At 32.3% G+C, this 18,457-nt stretch overlaps 2 protein-coding genes across 2 annotated transcripts; one reads left to right on the top strand and one right to left on the bottom strand.

The window, feature by feature from the left end:
* Positions 1-1,186: 1,186 nt before the first annotated feature.
* On the bottom strand, positions 1,187-5,470 carry LOC146924213 (disease resistance protein RPM1-like). The gene is made up of 2 exons (XM_085709211.1): positions 2,531-5,470; positions 1,187-1,514 (listed from the first exon to the last, which is right to left on the bottom strand). Exon 1 carries the CDS (start codon positions 4,641-4,643, stop codon positions 2,577-2,579), a length of 2,067 nt encoding a protein of 688 aa, XP_085565337.1. The 5' UTR covers positions 4,644-5,470; the 3' UTR covers positions 1,187-1,514; positions 2,531-2,576.
* A 6,512-nt stretch (positions 5,471-11,982) lies between these two features.
* On the top strand, positions 11,983-16,862 carry LOC146924212 (gamma-glutamyl peptidase 5-like). The gene is made up of 4 exons (XM_085709210.1): positions 11,983-12,405; positions 15,338-15,487; positions 15,597-15,764; positions 16,543-16,862. The coding sequence occupies exons 1-4, from the start codon at positions 12,088-12,090 to the stop codon at positions 16,642-16,644; spliced, it is 738 nt and encodes a 245-aa protein (XP_085565336.1). The 5' UTR covers positions 11,983-12,087; the 3' UTR covers positions 16,645-16,862.
* The last annotated feature ends 1,595 nt before the right edge of the window (positions 16,863-18,457 follow it).

The following is an 18,457-nucleotide window of genomic DNA, read 5'->3' as shown; positions in this document are numbered from 1 at the left end:
AAATTGTTTCGGAGTACATATATACCATGTCAAAGTGTAGAATTTGTAAAAAAGATAAAGATAACATATAGATAAAATAAATAAACCAAAAGATCGACAGTAACTAACTAACTAAGTACACCTACATGCCCGGCATGGTGGTGACAGATCCAATGACTCAAATCATGGTTTTGCGGAAGCTTTTGTGCGGGTAAGAAAGTGGTTTACTCAATAGGCCTGCGTTGATGGCTTGTTGGCAGATGAGAAACATTGAGCAACTTGGTTGCCCCACTAAATCACGCAAGAATTTTTGGCACGGGAGAAACATTGAGCTTCTTGGCTGCCGAGCTGCTAAATCACACACGAAATGCTAATCTATGGTTATGTGTTTCATGTGGAACTGGAATGTGGGGTTAGCACATAGATAAGTTGCAACATATGTTGTTTGAGTAGGTTATAGGTGCATCAATTGGAAGACCAAGTTCTGATTATCTGTTGGTGTTGTTGTAGCTATTGTTTTGTATCCGGCCTATGTTTAAGATCTTGCAACTCGGTCTCTTATTACAATACCCTGATGTTTCTTTCTTGTGTGTCTCCTTCCCAAATCCAACCAGCATCACAAAATGCTATAAGCTTAGGATTAATATGCATCAATGAGATGAAGTCCATGTGATAGGGTTGATTTGAGAGATTATAGAATATACTTGAAAGCTTGCTTCTGGGATGAAGTTGAGAAATGCACATGCTGAGACAATTGGTTAACAGGAAATGCAACATTCGAGCGAGTGATTGATAGCTACTGCAAGGAACCAACCAGAAGAGGAGGAAGTGGCCATTCTCCTTGGAGTTGGTTTGAAATCTTCCTTGTTAGTTCATTCAAGGAGTCTCCTTATTTAGTGATCCCAGGTTAAGAGTCCAATGGTAGTAGAAAAAATTCAACGCCTAAGTAAAATGTTACTTGGTGGTTATTGATCCTTTAAAAAGAACGCGGCAGCAAGTGATTTCTGTAACTGTTACAGAAATTTGGAGTCATTCCACGCGAGCAGCTAGCTAGTCATGTACATATAATGATATATAGAACCCAATTGGTCGACATGATGAATGGATGAAACTGGTTGGCTGAGACGCATACATACACATCCTCCTGATTAACTTCAAATTAACTAGGCAGATTTACAGTAAGATATTGATAGTAGCATTAATCTTGTTTATCAAAATAAAAATACTCATTATAATAAAGAGGTTTTGATTATTACATGGATTGAGAAAAACCTCCCACCAATCTTTAACACCTCAAATTGCAAAAATAGGAAGAAAAAAAATTAAAATTATATATGCCTGAATGGAGTCCAGATATAGGTCTTGATTATAAGGTTTTGATTCAAAGCTTCCACAACCAAATCATAAAACACCATAGATGACAAATAGAGAAGAAAACCAAAGTCACTCAGTGAATGGAATCCACATTTTCCTTGCTTATTGTAGAATAAGAAGGAAATATTTTATTTTGAGCTGTAACATGAGAATCCAAATTTCTGTCCACATTGACACAGAAACATGAGTCAGGTATCTCATACAGTTGTCAAGTTAATTTAACAATTTAAAGGAAGTGTCACTATAGAGTATAGAATTGAATGCTAGTGAAAGAATACTTTATTTAGGAGATAGCACATCAAAGAATAAAATCAATAAAATTGAAGTAGTATTGAAATGTTTTATAAGATATTGGAATTTTTTATGCAAACTATTACTGCAAAAATTATAAACTTTCTATATATTTTTGAAATTATTAAAAAATCTTCGTTGATTCTCCTCCTCTTCCTTTCAGAAAAGCGAAATGCCGCCACAGATTAGAATTGTTTTCACACTTTGGGCTCTCTCTTGCAACTAGTTTTTCACCAGCATATGCGCCAACTCAGGCCATACAATGGTGAGGTTGAATAATGAACTTGGTGTTCCAATCATGTCATTTATTTGGTCATTCTCTTTGAGATTTGTTTGCGTATACTAAGGCTCTAGTTCATGTAATCTTCACCGATCACACCCAATTTGTGCTGAGAAGATTTTTTTTGTCCTCATACACCAGCAAATTTTATTCTTCATGTTAACAGAATATTGAGGTGGAAACTGTTAAGATTATCCTTCTTTTTTTGAAAAAATACAATTACATTTTTCTCAATTATTTATTTCATATTGAATAGAAAGAACACTTCTAACAAGAAATATGAAATAATAGGAGTGAAAACTCCCCCTTCTACAATAGAGCCACTGCTCTAATCATAAAATGTTATCTGATCTCAATCATAATTCTACTTTATCCATGTATTCTTCTATATATACAAGATCATCTCTACCTAATCAATTAACTAACCCCTCCTCTGTCCTATATTGTTAATAATTTCTCATTATCTTAAATCCTTACACACTCCATATCTTATATCATAACAGAATGAGAGCTATGATGAGCGATATAACGTGAAATTAGATATAGGTATGCATGAAAAAAGTTTATAAAAACAAGAGAATCATTGCATGATCAGAGGAAAGGTACCTTGATATTTTTAAGCTTGCTAGACAGAAGAAAATTCTCAAATTTCTTACGACTCCTTGGTGGTTGAGTGAATAGTGCGAATTTCAAAATCGTACATGTTTGGGCCGTTCCAGTGGCGAATGAATACAATAGGAACGTGCTTGATAACCGTGTAATCTTGCCCTTTGTCTGGATCAATGCTTTTGACGAATTCAGTTGGCATATCCGTGAAGAAAATATCCTTGAGTTTATGCATGGACTTGATGCCCGAGGGTACCTCCTTCAGTTGGGGGATTTTTTCAAGTGTAAGATGTTCAATAGAGAGCAAAGTTTCATCATCTATAACGACTGAATTTACTCTTTCCAATCGACTGAGATTCAGTATCGTCAATTTTAGAAACCCTCCATGCTGAAAATGAAAAATTTCACCATCATAGCAATTGTCCCACAAACAGAGATTTAGCAGATTTGGCAAGTCTTTCAGTGACTGTAGGGGATCATCTTTCAACATAGAAAAACCCAGCATTAACTTTACAAGACACTCGAGTTTTGGAATCCAGTCAGGCAACTTCTGTAGTCTAGCTTTCAAATGAAGACGCTGAAGTTGCGTTGGGGATGATAAAAGGTTCAAGTCAATGATTTCATCCTCAGTTATTGTAGTGATATTAAGATTTCCAAGGTTTTTCATCTCTTCTATTGCAGCACTTAAGGCATTTCCGTGCTCTCTTCTTACACGGGTTAAACCTAACTTCCTTATCTTCTTTAACATTTTCATTTCTTGAATGAGATCTACTCCCCCATGATCTACCTCCACATAAAAGAAATTTTCTAGGGAAGTCAACTTTTTGATACCTTTTTTCATCAGCACACCAGTTCTAAAACTTAATAGAGAATACATTGCTTCATAGTTACAGTGCGAAGCGAGAAGGTTTCTTAGCTTTGCCAGCTTGTTTATTTCTCTTGGTATCTCATGCACAAGTGTTTCTCTTAAATCCAGTGTCTCTAAGTTATGTAACTCACCAACAGATTTAGGAAGTGTCTGTACTTTTGTACCCCTTAGGTTTATGTATCTTAAGTGAAAAAGATTCCCCAAATTATTAGGAATATGGTTCATTGATGTACCTTGCATGTCAAGTACCTTCAAAATCCTAGACTTTGAACACAATTCACTGATGAAAGGATCCATTGGTCCACCTTTTCCAAATCCATGAATAGCACGAAAATGTGAGTTCTTATTGCTCTTGAACACATTGTTGGAACTTATGGAAATAGATAGCCGTCTAGTTATTCCAACTGGGAGAGGTTTCTCAACTTCATCGATGAAATGACAGAAACTTAAATCCTCCATTTTTCCAATGATCACTTCCCTCAGTAAGTCATGGACTTGACATCTTTTAACTTTCCCTTCAAAGCCAACTCTTGACACCATAACCAAACTTCTATGAATCAATTCCAACAAATACTCCTGCACAACTTCCTCCAAAGTTCTCCCATCAGATTTAACAAAACCTTCTGCTATCCATTGTTGAATTAATCTCTCACGACTAATAGAGTAGTCCTCTGGATATATACTAAAATACAAAATGCATGGTTTCAAGTAGTATGGCAGGTCATCATAACTAAGAGATAAAATATTTATTATATTAGATAAATGGGCATTACGTCTCAACTCCAGATTCAGATTTTTACTCACCATTTTCCATTCAGTCACGGTTTTAGATTTTGTTGAAAATAGACCACCAATGGCCACAACTGCCAGAGGTAACTGTTTGCATTTTCGAACAATTTCTTTTGAAATGGACATCAGCTCTGCTGGACAATGCCCATCATGCTCAAATCTGAATGCTTTCTTGCAGAAGAGTTCCCATGCTTTGTTTGGAGTCAAAAGTTGCAAGTTGTGAACATGAACTAGAAAGGATTTCTTGAAAAAATCTGCAGCTTGCATATTTCTAGTTGTGATTATGATCCTACTACCTTTGTTGTTGTTAGGCATGGCCAATTCAACCTGGTCTGAAAAATCTTCTTGCCATACATCATCAAAGAATATCAAATACCTCTTACATTCTAGGTATTTCCTCACTTGTTCAATCAGTAACTTGTCATCCATTTTGTGTAACATATGCATGAGAGACATTTCAGTTTCTCCACAAAATTCTTACATCATGTTTATCAATAACCCCCTCACAGTGTATGATTGAGAAACTGTGATGCAAGCTCGGCAGTCAAATTGTGTTGTTACCTTTTGGCTGTCAAAAACTAGCTTGGCAAGGGTGGTTTTTCCGAGCCCGCCCATTCCCACCACTGCGATAACTGTGCGTTCAGACGCACCATCCAATAACCAACCAGTCAATTCTTCTCTCGGGCCTTCAAGTCCAACAATTCCAGTTTCCTCAACAAAAAGGAAAGACAAACGAGGATCACGCCATCTCCTATTTTCTGTCTCTCTCGTGCTTGTTGATCCTTGCACTTGTGAACGTTGAAAGTTATACCTCTGACTTCTTTCCTTGATTTCACGTATTGATATCTTAATGTCCTGTATCTCAGATGCTATCCGATGACGGGAAGTCAAAGTTTTGATTAGGCTTGCAATCTTACAGATTAATCCACATGATCCAGGATGTTTGACCTCATGCCTCAGCCAAAGATATTCATCAATGACATCTTCAATGCGAAACGATGCTTCTCTCATATGCTTCACCCAAGTTCTTATTCCTTCATTGGTGTCTGCTTCATGTGATGCCCTTCTATCTGCATCTTTGAGGAAGACTTGAATGATTTCTAGTTCATCTTTGATATCTAAAAAATCTTTGTTTACACCTCTCAGAAGATTTGTTTCTTCCCTAAGGAGTTGAAACACTTCCCCCAAGGCCAATGATACCGCAGTTTCTGCCATTTCACTCACATTTTCTGTTGGGATTGTATGTATATATCTATCATCCTAGCTAGTGTTTTTCTTTCAATGGTCTTTTTCTTCTCTATATCCTAATGTTAATGGTGTCCAGGAAAATCAAGCTCCCAAAGTCAAAGGATAGGATTGTCATTATAATTTGTATATTAATTCTAGGATAGTACTAATGTGATTATGAAACATAATTATTTTATTAAGTTGGTGATGCTGGCAGGCCTTGATTTTCGTGGGAAATGATATAAACTACATGTGATCATGTGTGTATTGCTTTATTTAATGCTTTTGTTTATGCTAATCTTTCAATTTAGTTCCTGAAGCACCACCCACTCTCTCTTCAAAGTTATATTTGACTCCTCTAGTAGGTAGAGACTTTCAAATAACCTTATCCGATGTAGGTAGCAGTTTCATATTGGTTTTCATAAATAAACTATTATCAGTTTGTTCCCCTAAAACAATAGTATAGTCTCTCGAATTGGCCCCAAACTTTATCATAAATAATCAGTGATGCTGACATGCTATATAGTTTGTGTAAAATTTTAGCTGGGAACAACTATGTAAGTATGATATGCACTTTGCAGCGTTATGTTTATCTCTGACGTCTTTACTCTTCTTGTCTTAATTAACACGGACTTGTCTTTATTTTAAGAGGCAAAAAAATAAATATGTGAAACACAGCAATTAAAGCACAACAAGTGAGAAGATCGAAAGAACCCGTCCGTTTGGTTCAACGAAGGGGAGGGGAGGGGAGGGGAGGGGTTTTAATAGAGGGGATAGAAAGGGAGGGAAGGGAAGGGGATATTTCAATTAATAGATGGGTTTTAATAGAGGGGATAGAAAGGGAGGGAGGAAAGGGAAGGGAAAGGGAGTATATGTTTGGTTCAAATGATGGGAGAGAAGGGGAGGGGAGGGATTTTAAAACTAAATTACTTTTTTATCCCTCTAATATTAAAATAGTATCACGATTTTTAAATTATTCACTTAATAAAATAATAAACATGAAAACTTGGTAACCGAAAACTTCATAAATAATCATACACAAAACTTTTGACAAGATATTGGATATTCATAAATATTAGAGCACTGATTTATAAAATATATTTATAAAATAATCTAGGAAAATATAAAAATATTTCTAAAAAAATTATTGTTAGAACTGATTTATAAAATATGTTTATAAAAAATCCAGCACAAAATTTGTTGATAATGTTTTAATATATATAATACAATTAAAAAATATTAAATAAAAAAATGAGAACAACGTTAGTACAAAAAAAATTCTCGTAAAAAAATTATTAGAAGAGAAGAATATGTGGTTCTACTTAAAAAAAAGAAGAAAAGGATGATATAGGCACGTTAAGAAAAAAAAAGGGTAATAAGAAATATATTGAAAACACTTAAATTTTTAATAAGGACGGTTTTGTCATTTAAAAATAAATAAGGACGGTTGCATTAACTCATCTATCTTTCCCTCCTCTCCCCTCCAAAAAAAAAAACTCCAATTTTTAATATGAGGGATTTTGCTCCCCTTTCTCTCTCTCTCCCCTTCCCTTCTAAAAATTGAACCAAACACAACAAATTTAAAATATTTCCTCCCCTCCCCATCAAAACTCCCGAACCAAACGGAACGGCGCTGTCAATTTAGCAAAGAAAATCAAAATTCACAACGATAATTTCTAGTCATGTACAGTACACATAACCTTTGATGCCTGACCTATAACCAAGAAACAAACATTTCCTTGCTCTAGGTTGAAACTTAGTTCTATGTGAAGTAAAAGTTGAAGCATAGCACAAAGAACCAAACACTTTCAAATCATGTTTATCAGGAACATTATCATATAGAAGATGATATGGTGGTTTATTTAGAAGAAAAAAAAAGGGGAAACATTTGTTCATTAACAACATTCTCCCATATGACTGACTTAGAAATAGTAAAGTGTTATCGGTGTAAACACTATGAACTTGAGATTGTTTGGCATCCACTAGAATCTTGTACAATCCAACTATTTGCTCAGCCAAACCAATCATCATCTTGGATTTGGAATCTTGCATGATGCATTGTGAATCAGAAAATTCAAGATTACAAAAAGAGTGATTGCATTGTTGGAAAATTGATATCAAATTTAAAGAAAAATGTGGTAAAAATAAGACATTACGATACGATTAAAAGTAAGGTTGATGGTACCAGCAAATTGTAGAGCTAGTGACAAGATTGTTGTTTGGTAATCTAACTCATAGGTTTGATCATTTGGTATGTACTAAACCAACTAATGGAGAGCAAATATGATCATTTACACTAAATCTAAGATCCATGACTTTAATTTATCTACACTATTTGTGACTCTTTGCCCTAACCAGTCACATTGCCATTTAGATAATATTTATCTACACTATTGACATCAAAATTATTGCAGAAACTTGAAGGAAAATCATGCTTTATATAGCATGTATCAACAATATGGCCTTACCTTCTACATTGTGTGCACACTTTTCCTTTGTAACCTGAAGTGAATGGTCATTTTCCTTTACCATGGAATTTATTTACATCAGTGGCAATGAGAAGTATCTTGAATCATCAGAAGTGACATATTCCATCACAGTTTCTCCTATTGTAAAACTAATGAATACACACGATTAAGACTTGGCAAAGGTTCCATTAGCATAACTTGAGTTTGTACAATAGAAATTTGGCCATTGAGACATGTAAAAAACTTGATTACTTGATTCTCCAATATAAATTCTTTAGCATTATGCATTGTTAAACACCGACACTGATAGTGACAAGTGCAATTGGGAAGTGGACGATAGCTTTCTAATTCATCCTAAAGTATTTTCAACCTAGTAAAATAAACAGTCAATGTGATTGATCCTTGTCTCGAACCATTAATGCTAGAATGAAGCTTATCTACTCTTAATGCAATCAAATTTGGAAAAACGTTCATAATTCTCTCTAAACATCAGGAACATTTTCTATGAAAATATAGACTGAGCAATTTGAGAACTAACCGAATTAGCGATCTAAGAATGGATGAAAATGTTACATCATTCCCATTCTTGATGATTAGGATCACCATGACCAGGAAAAGTTATACTGCGATTAACGAACTTGAATTTATTCTTTGCTCCCAAAGCTCTACACATGGCACAAGTCCATGCCAAATAATTCACACATTCTAGTTTGGGTGTGAGCGCCACATAATTGGGACCTTTGCTAGGATGCATATAGTATTCTAAATCTTGATTTTGTGAAGGATCAGTGATAACATTGCTCTAAACATGACTGGTGGAAGCATTGATGTTGCGTGCATGAAAACTCGAAATGAAGCTCAAGAATCGAGAAAATCAAAGAAAAATCGATAGAAACCTAAGAAAATGATGAATCAACAAGAAATTGATGTGAATAACAAGCAATTGTGAAAAATTGCAACGAAGATGTAAAGAAAAACTCAAGATTCTGCAAGAACCTTCAAGTATGCGGAAGCATGAGTCTCGAAAGGCTCATGATACCATATTATGATATCAAGAACAAAGGAAATTGAGAGAGAAAACTCGTATTGAATTGATGATCTAAAAGTGAAGTTGGTTACAAGGTAGCTATTTATAGAAGCTAACTAAGGGGTTTACTTGGATAGGAAGCAAATGTTTACAACTAACTAAATTAAGAGTAAATTGTGCTCTATGAACTATATGAGTTGTCATTATGACTTTGCTATAGCCGATGGAAGGTGTGTAGGTGATGTATCAACATTATCCTCTAATAGAAATCGATGTTGGTAATGAGCCACACAATTTTATGTGAAACCCATTTTTAAAGTGTATGACCAACATTGATTTTATCTAATTAAAAAGTTAGTGTTTGAGAGAATGTTGAAAAAAGAGTACTCATAACAAAATCCTCTTTGCACATTATTTGTCTCTTTCCCTTTCTCATCTTGCGGATTGTAAATCCAAGAAAATGGTGTGATTCCACTTTTTCTTCTTCTTTGTCACTCATTGTATCTCTATTTTTGCAAATCTTCTCGATTTTTCAGCAATTGAAACATTTTATAGGAGTAAGTTTTTCGTTTTTCTTTGTTGAAAGGGGTTAGAACATAATTGTTTACACCACATAAAAGGGAATAAAAGACTTAAAAAAAAAAGGGAATAAAAGAAGAAAATTGCTCCTCTCCCTTTTCATTTTGCTCGTTCGCGTACCTACATGAGTTATCTCACTCTGAAAAATGTCCAACGTAAGTTACCCGCGTTGAAAAAGTCGAGCGTGAGTTAACTCGCGCCGCACATAACTAAAGGAATGAGCAATTTTGAAAGGGAGAACAATTTCCATAAAGAAACCTTGAAAACCCACTAGGCTCAAACAAAGGATAAAAGGCCCAAAGTGCTTCATGGTTTGTGAATCACACTCCAAGAAAATTAATTTTCTCACTTCTCAAAATGCTTTTTTATTTAACCGTTGCTTGACTTTCTATCAGTAATTAAGTGTTGTTGAACATTTTAAGATCGATTAAACCGATTTAAAATTGATTGACAAACACTTATCTCTATAATAAATTTTTGACTTCATTCAATTAATGATGTATGTGGTCTATAATATACATTATATACATCATTAATTGAATAAACCTTAAAAATCAAAATTTGTTTATAATTGACAACAGAGGCAATAGTAATGTTTGAGCGTATAAAATGATTTGTTTGGCTTATCTCATTAATTAGAGTAAAAGTAAATTATGATTTGTTTGGCTTATCTCATTAACTATAGAGTAATTGAAAATTTATAATGGTTTATTACGGTTTTTTTTTTTTTTTGACAAAAGCTTCACGGTTTTTATTTGATGGTGTTTTATTATCTCCACATATAAAGGAGGTTTAATGGAAAAATGTAGAGAATCTTGGCTATGAACCCTGTATAATTTTTTGGATTAATCGATGAAGTTTTTTTTTTTTTTTGAGCAAATTAATCGATGAAGTTGACTCTATAATACACACGAAATCTAAAATGACCTTGTAAAATGAAAAAGAGATATTCTAACAATGTAATTTGAGTTTTTATTATTTTTTTTACCATGTAATATATATACGCGAAGTCTAGTAAAGCGAATAAGAGGTTGAAATTTTTCAAGATTTTTTCTGGCCATGTTTAGGATGTTAAAAATGGTTTTACACAAAAATTAGAATTTTTTGACTAAAGACGAATTAATTATGAATTTTTAAAACGCCAAAAACTCAATAAACAAAACAACATAAGTCTCAATCAAGAGATCAAATTTTGAGTTGATTGTTTGCAAAGACATCTATAAAAATGCAAAAAAAAGATCTTTAAAGCTTGAAAGCATTTTCAAAACGTTTTGATAGGTAGGAGCACCCAAGAGTGCTTACGAAGTAAATGTTCAGCGACGAAGTTAGTAATAAATCCACGAGAGGGCCAAATATATAGGAAAAAAGTTACTTTTTTTTAGGGAAGGAAAAAAGTTACTTTTAAAAATTAATATATATTAAATTAACTTATGAGAAAAAAAAACACGAAAATTTGACTTATATAAATGTAAATTAAAATAGCACCAAAAACAAAACAAAAAATGACCATAACAATTTTTCCTTCAAAAAAAAAAAGACCGTAACTATTTAAAAATGTTGAGTTAAACGGTGCTTCAAAGAGTCAAATTTATCTAGAATTTTCATTAGCAAAAAATTCATTGCTAACAAAACTCTTTATATTTATTGAAGAGACTAGAAATGTCAACGTAAGAGGAAATAAATTTACCAATTATGTGATATTCTTTTGACTTCTATATTTCTACAAAAAAAAATGTTTCTACAAATTTTTGACAAATAGATTTATTTGAAGTAAGTAGCTAAGTATATATTATTGGGGTGGCAAAATATAAAACATACACACTTATTAAAACCAAATAAAAAAAATTGGGGTAGGCAAAACCTACCCCATGCTACTACTAGCAACCATCCCTCTTGATGTTCCAAGTTCTTCAAATTCGAATAAAGATGAAATACAAATATACAATCTAGTAACATCGACATTGTTAATTCATGAGTTATACTTTACGGACAATATCACTATAATTATATTTTTTTAGGGGTAGTTATAGACTAGTTGTTTTGTCATCCTTAAGGGAAACAATAAAACTATATTGTTTGTCACCAAAATGGGATTATGTGATAAAACTACCATCAAAATAAAACCGAAACATTAGTAGTTAATGTTGATACTGAATCAATTGGGTATCATCATTAAATTAAGATTTTATTTTACCTTTTAGCCTATAATGCTGGTCAACATTCATGTAACTACGAAATTAAAAAAAAAAAAAAAAAAAATCTCGATTTTTAATAACATCGAAAAATTGTCAACAGAAATAGAAACACTGGATTAACTTTTAAAATTAAAATAAAATAATGCTGTTTGCAAATAAACCTTAATTTTTTTGCTAATAAAGACACCTTTTTAGTCAATACATGATGGTTTCAAATAAAAATGTAGCAAGGACAAAACATTACATCTGGCCTAAAATCAGTCCTATAAAATCACCTACATTGTCACTTTCGTGCAAACATCAAGCAGAAAGAGTTCCTCTCATCTTCACTTTCCTCTCTCTAGAATTTCAGAGAGAGAGAGAGAGAAAGAGTAGCAAGGGAGTAAAAAAAAAACTACGTGATAATGGAGAAAATGGGTTCGAAGAGATTTGGTGTGTTGTTATGTGCTGAGGATTCAGAGTATGTGATAAAGATGCATGGAGGGTATTTTGGGGTATTCTTGAAAATGTTGGAGGAAGAAAATGAGACATGGGACATGTACAAAGTTTCATGTGGAGAGTTTCCTAAGGATGATGAGTTGAGTCTTTATGATGGGTTTGTGATCACTGGTAGTTGCAATGATGCTTATGGAAATGAGAAATGGATATGTGACCTTGTCACATTGATTAAGAAATTGAACTCCATGCAGACAAAAATCCTTGGCATTTGTTTTGGCCACCAGGTAATTAATTGTTAATTTCTATTAAGTACGGATACAGACACCGAACACGACACAGACACTAACATGCCGACACCGATAATAATTTAAAAAAATACATAATTAAGTTATAGGTGTCGTGTCGGTGTTGGTGTCAGACATGACGTGTGTCCGATACTAGGACACACCTAATCCGAAGAGTGTTCGTGCTTCCTAGGTTAATTTCCTTTTTCTTTTAGACTCAATTGTTAATTTCCTAATCTTTGAGGCTTTGATTGTTTATGTGAGCTTAGATCAAGATTGACAAATGGTTTATGACTTGGTCCATTGCATTCAATTTCATAACTTTTTTGTTTATTATACAATGATGTATGTATGAAATGTGTGAAGAAATGTAAGGCTTTAGGCCATTGTTTATGCTAGCATACATCAAGATTGAAATTTAATACTATCTTCAGTTTTATTTATTAGAGAAAGTTTAGTCAGCAAAAGTTGATGTATTTGGACTGAATATTTTAACCAGATACATTAACTTTTGTTGACCGTTTTTGTCTTATAAACAAGATCGTTGGGACTATTATGTGTGAAGTGATGTTTCCATGATTGAAGTCGGGGGGATATTTTGTCAAAAAAACTCATGTCCATGTAGAATATAGACTGGGGCCTTATTAGATATTATAGAAAGTGACTCTATAATAAGTTGCAATCTTCATCTCATAAAATGATTTTATAAAGATTAGTTAGACTCAATATAAAACATGATAATTATAGTATAAGTGTACTACTTTTAAAAATAAATGGTTTTTCGTAAAACCAGATCATGTGAGACATTTTAACATTTGATAATTAGATTTCTATGGTAATTTTTTTCCCATAAACGGTACGTTTGAAATTTAAGTTTTGAGTTAGGAAGTACGGACACTTTTTAGATTAAGTGTGTCTCGACATGCGTCGGTATCCGACACCGACACAATATTTATGATTACACTGAATTATTTTCTTAAATTATTATCTGTGTCAGTGTCTGTGTCGTATTCGGTGTCCGTGTCTGTGTTTGTGTTTCATAGGTTTTGAGTAAAGTCTTTTTCCCATAAACGGTATTCTCAAGTTTAAAGTTTAATTCTAAAATGTGTTAAATTCTTTAGAGCTAGATTTTCTATTTGTATGATCATCTTTGACATGAAGAATTAGTTTTTATAGTTGTGTAAAATATACTCACACAAAAAACATGTTAGAAATATGAATTAATTTGGTATTTGAGACACTAAACTTGTACCTACAAACACGAAATTTTCATTAAAACTATATTTTAGGGTTAAATATATTTTTAGTCCCTATAAATATGTCAACTTTTTGTTTTAGTCCCTCTAATTTTTTTTTTCAACTTTTAGTCCTCCAAAAATTATTCATCTTCACTTTTAGTCCCTCCTATAAAGCAAACTCATATGTAGAATTCATATTTTTGAATAAAAATTTTCAGAAAAATATATAATAATATAAGGATCTCTCCAAAAAAAATTAGAATTTTTTACCAAAAACATGAATTAAATATGAATTTTTATATTTTTGGCGGTAAAAAATTCATATTTAATTTATGTTTTGTTAAAAAATTCTAAAAAAAAATTCGGAGTGATTTTTACAATATTCTATACATTTTTATAAAATTTCATTTAAAAATACAAAAATTTACTTAAAAATAGGGACTAAAAGTAGTGATAGAAAATTTTATAGGGACTAAAAGTTGAAGGAAAATTTTAAAGGGGCTAAAATAAAAAGTTGGTATATTTATAGGGACCAAAAACATATTTAACCCATTTATATAGAGTTATGTTATTTCTCTACTTTGCCTTTGTCTTCTTGTGAGCATTAAATTTTCTGACTTGTTATTATATATGTGAACAAAAGTTACTAAAAATTGACCTAACTTGTTTATAAAAACGTCAATATGCGTTGACCAAAATAAGAAAAACGTAGATAGCAATAATAGAGACTTTATTTTACTAACTCGTCGCCATATGTTTGGACAGTATTCAATTTTTCCTACAATATTGTTATTATGATCTTTTCCTTTTAATCACAAATAAAAGAAAAATCTTTTCCTTTTGAAGAATGTTTTTACTGGCTTTGCAACATCACAATTTCTGCAAATATTTGCCTCACTTAGCTTAGTTGTGACTTGTGGTCCAATAATATGTACATTCACGTGCCTCACTTAGGTGATGAATCTATGATACGATATACTACTCTTACTTAGTTTATGACTACTTTTATGTGTATGGACTTGCTACCTTTGGGATAATGTTTGGCCTAGTTAGACAAGGTCAGTGTGGGGCGCATGCCTTAGGGTTTTACGTTTCAAGCTTTAAAAAAAAAAATCAATTTTTATTTTGTATCATTGTATGTAGATGACTTGTATGATATTTAGTTCACAAAAAATAAAGTAGGATATTTAGATATGAATTTTCATTTTTCATTATAAAGTTATCAAAGTTTTTTAGAATTTTCAAAAATTGTTCAAAATGCAATATTCAAAAAAACTTGCTTAATGTCTTCTCTAATGTTCATTTTATAATTTTTTTTAAAGACAAATTGTAGTAATTAGTTGTTGCTAGTATTTCTCATTTGCTAGGGTTTGAATTCAAGGTTTTTTTTTTATATTTCTAGCTAGTATGTTAATATTTCTCGTTTGATAAGGTTTGAACTTAGATTCTTTAACCTCTCAAATTGTTTGTCTCTTAAACCCTTTTAACTCTAACCAATTGAACTACCCTACCTACCGCAAACAAAGAAACACTAGAACTAAATGGTTCCTCAATCATGGCAATTTAATGATTTTGCATTTCAAAAAGTCCGTGAAACTAAACTTAATTCAAAATACAACAATATATTAGCAAAAATTGTTAATACCTTTTACAAAACATTATGAAGTTAATAACTAAGCATCATGTTTGATAAGGTACTTGGCCGTGCATTGGGAGGAAAGGTGGGTCGCTCTCCTACTGGTTGGGACATTGGTGTGAGAAGCATAACATTGCCATCACATATTTGTTTCCCTTCTCTTGATCTTCCAACAAAGCTTTCTATAATCGAATGTCACAGGGATGAGGTGTGTATATGTATACATATATAAATAAGTTACCAAAGCCTCGAGTATTTTTCATCATAATATATAATAGTAATTGATGGTTATACTTTTGTTATTTTTATCAAATTAGATACAAGAGTTACCTGCTAAGGCAGAGGTAATTGCTAGGTCAGATAAGACTGGAATTGAGATGTTTAAATATGGAGATCATATTTTGGGAATTCAAGGTCATCCGGAGTACTCTAAAGATATTCTTTTGTTTCTTATTGATCGTCTCATCCAACGTAATTTCATCAAGGTATGTCCAATTTCTAGTTTTATTTTTAGAATTTCAATTTTCTATTACTTTGGAACCATCATAAAGAATTGGGATTTGGATGAAAATGATTCTTAAATAGGGGGACACATATCCCTTAGAGTTGTAGGTTTATGTAGTAATTGATCTCGATCGTTGATTTGAGATCAAACAATTTGGATCACACTATTAATTTCACACACCATCTCTTCTGTCGATTTAGATTTATATCGAATAAACTTGTAACTTCTTATAGCAAGGTATCCACTTCCTAGTGGCTTACTATAGCATGACACTAACATATATTAATATACTAGTATTTTTCATTTAATAATTATAATAGTTATAATCTTTTAAAATTAATAATAATAATAATAATAATAATAATTAATAAATTAGATGACTAAAACATGGGTTTGAACTAATAATGTCTATTATTAATCAACACTAAATTTTGATTGAATTTAGTTCTTTAGACCTTAACTCCTTGATATATATGAATCAAATTAAAAGTTTTTGATCAAATCCACCTTATGTTTGGGCTAGTCCTACACAGAAACGTAGACACGAAAAACTTCAATTACTATTGAATTTAAGGTTATAACATTTAAATATTAAGTTTGAACTATACAATGTAATTTTGCTTTTTTCTACTACATTTACATTGTATATGACCTTTGCGGCATCACATGTGATCTTCTATGCCTATGTAGTTGGGACACTAACTTGAATTATACTTTGAATTGATTGATTTACTCATAGAGGATGTTTCAAATGTCAGGAAGCTTTTGCTATAGGAGCAAGGGAGAGGGCTGATTTGTTAGAGCCAGATACAAATGCCTGGAAGAGACTTTGCACCAGTTTTCTCAAGAATGGATTTTGAATGAAATGGAATGAATACATGACATTCTATAGTCTAGTGATAATGTTGAAAAGTTGCAACTATGGTATTGGTTTTAGTTAAGTTTATGGCAAAATTATGACTCTGGTTTTTTAACTTTTAAGGTTGACATTTTGTTAGTTTGATCCTTTAACTTTTATTTTCATGAATACGCTTTTTATGTTATAGTATGTTTGCTCTATTATATTTCTATTATATTATGTGTTCCATTTTAATATTGAAAAAAAACCACGTATGCCAAATTTGCCTATTTCTTATCTCCCTTCACTTTTTCTTCTTTAATCTAAATTTTCAAATTCAAAACCTTAAACCTAGGGTACATAATTTTTCACATGAATGTCTTCTTTTAGAAGAAATGACTCAATTTTACGAACCCAGAACAACTTAATAGACATCTGAATATTGCCCATCTCTAATTGACATTGTAGAACAAAAATTGTGGTTCACACGTTTACAAAATGTAACTTAAAAACGACCTCTAACTTCCTCGTTTTTTTCTTTCTCATTTTCAAATCTCTCATCATTTTGTCATCGTTGGATTCATCATCCCCTCATTACTCTCCAACTATAAATTTTGCTAAGCAATTCATCCTTGTTATTTTTTTTTCTCATAGTTTTTTAAATTTTACTACTTAAATTTAAAACGTACTTTAACCTCACTTTCTGATTTTACCAAAAGGTAACAACCTTGCTGAAACCAAATTTTTTTACTTTCTTCTTATGTTTAACTATTTAAGAATGTGTCAATGGAAAAAACAACACGTCGCACCCTGAAAATTAACGACAGTGAACCAAAAAAGCTTGCAAATCGCAAATATTTCATTCAACATAATGTATGATGATTGATGGCCGTAACTGTTTCAAATTAGCATGGTTTTTTGCTATCAATTTAATAATTGATGGAGGATAGTTTGGAGTGAAAATTTGCAAACAAGTAAGCATCTATAGCTAAATGAAGAAAGGTTTCCGTTTGATGAAGTATATAAGGTTCTTTATCCCTTTGCTTCAATACTTTTTGTTTATGTGCTTCAGTTGAGATATTGTGTTTGATAAGAGGCAAGAAGGTGCTAACGATGAGACTCGAAAGGTGGTGTGTATTGCATATTATGATCCTCATATCTTGTTGGCAAATGACAAAACGAATAAAATAAGTTATGAAATTAAGCTTCTTGATAAGAAAATTACTTTTCTTCCCTTCAAAATTGTTCATTCTCTTGACTCAGTGGAAGTTAACTCACGCTCGACATTTTTTAGCGGTAGTTGTAGTTAACTTGTGTTAGCACTTTTAAGATCAATTGACCCGACCTAAAAAGTAATTGAACCGATCTAAAAAGTGTCGGCGTGAGTTATCTACCGCTGAAAAATGTCGAGCTTGAGTTAACCCCCGCTAGATCAAGGGAATGAGCAATTTTAAAAGGGTGAAGAGCAATTTTCTCTTGATAATGATTTTGATAAAGGCCCAACAAGTGCAAAAAAGCAGCCCAGCAAGTCCAATAAAAATTCCCAACAAATTATTTGTGTTTAATAATTAAAAAAAAAAACTATTTTATAAAACCTAATTCAAGTCCTTTGTGAGGGTTTGATTGGTGCTCTAGACATTGTATGGTGTTTGTATTGTCCAATTCTCTAGAAATAGATGGTGTGAGTTCTCTACGGCTCTTAGAAGGTAGGTCATGTTTTTGCGGTGTATTACTGGGTTTGGACTTATTTTCTTTTCAATGAAGATATTCCAATTATCGAAAAGAAAAAAATAGTTTTAGTAGTTATCTTCACCTTGACCTGATAAGCATGATCC

The sequence above is a fragment of the Medicago sativa genome, chromosome 5 (genome assembly GCF_051527215.1).
Source record: "Medicago sativa cultivar Bolivia chromosome 5, Bolivia_mono, whole genome shotgun sequence".
In the NCBI taxonomy this organism is placed as follows: Eukaryota; Viridiplantae; Streptophyta; class Magnoliopsida; order Fabales; family Fabaceae; genus Medicago; species Medicago sativa.
Note: the sequence above shows the minus strand (reverse complement) of the source record. Positions and strands in the feature narration are given on the sequence as shown.